Consider the following 292-nt stretch of genomic DNA (forward strand, 5'->3'; position numbering starts at 1 on the left):
TGGCTGTCGGCCCCGGCCCCCACCGCAGCAGGGCCTGGGGCTGGGAGTGATGCTGGCTGCTTGCCCGGGGCGTGCTGAGCCGTGCCGTGCCGTGCCGTGCCGTGCGCTCATACTCACTGGTGTCATTCTGGGCGGATGCTGGTGGCAGCTCTGCCCAGAGAGCCAGGAGCCCCGCCAGGACGAGCACGCTGCGGGCCTTGGGGACGGTGCGGGAGCCGGTGCTGCGCCTGCAGGGCCACCCGGCCGGCCTTTAAGCTCCTCTCCAGGTGGGGCCGGCGGGCGGGGGGGGCGC

General features: G+C 74.7%; 1 protein-coding gene across 1 annotated transcript in view; it reads right to left on the bottom strand.

Annotated features, from left to right (window-relative positions):
* Nucleotides 1-292, bottom strand: part of LOC103899141 (WAP four-disulfide core domain protein 2) — a 26,981-nt gene that overhangs the window by 2,161 nt on the left and 24,528 nt on the right. The window contains 2 exon segments of the mRNA XM_019472142.1: nucleotides 118-217; nucleotides 220-284. Coding sequence (XP_019327687.1) covers nucleotides 118-217; nucleotides 220-284 — 165 coding nt within the window.

The sequence above is a fragment of the Aptenodytes forsteri genome, unplaced genomic scaffold (assembly GCF_000699145.1).
Source record: "Aptenodytes forsteri isolate BGI_AS27 unplaced genomic scaffold, ASM69914v1 Scaffold483, whole genome shotgun sequence".
Taxonomy (NCBI): domain Eukaryota; kingdom Metazoa; phylum Chordata; class Aves; order Sphenisciformes; family Spheniscidae; genus Aptenodytes; species Aptenodytes forsteri.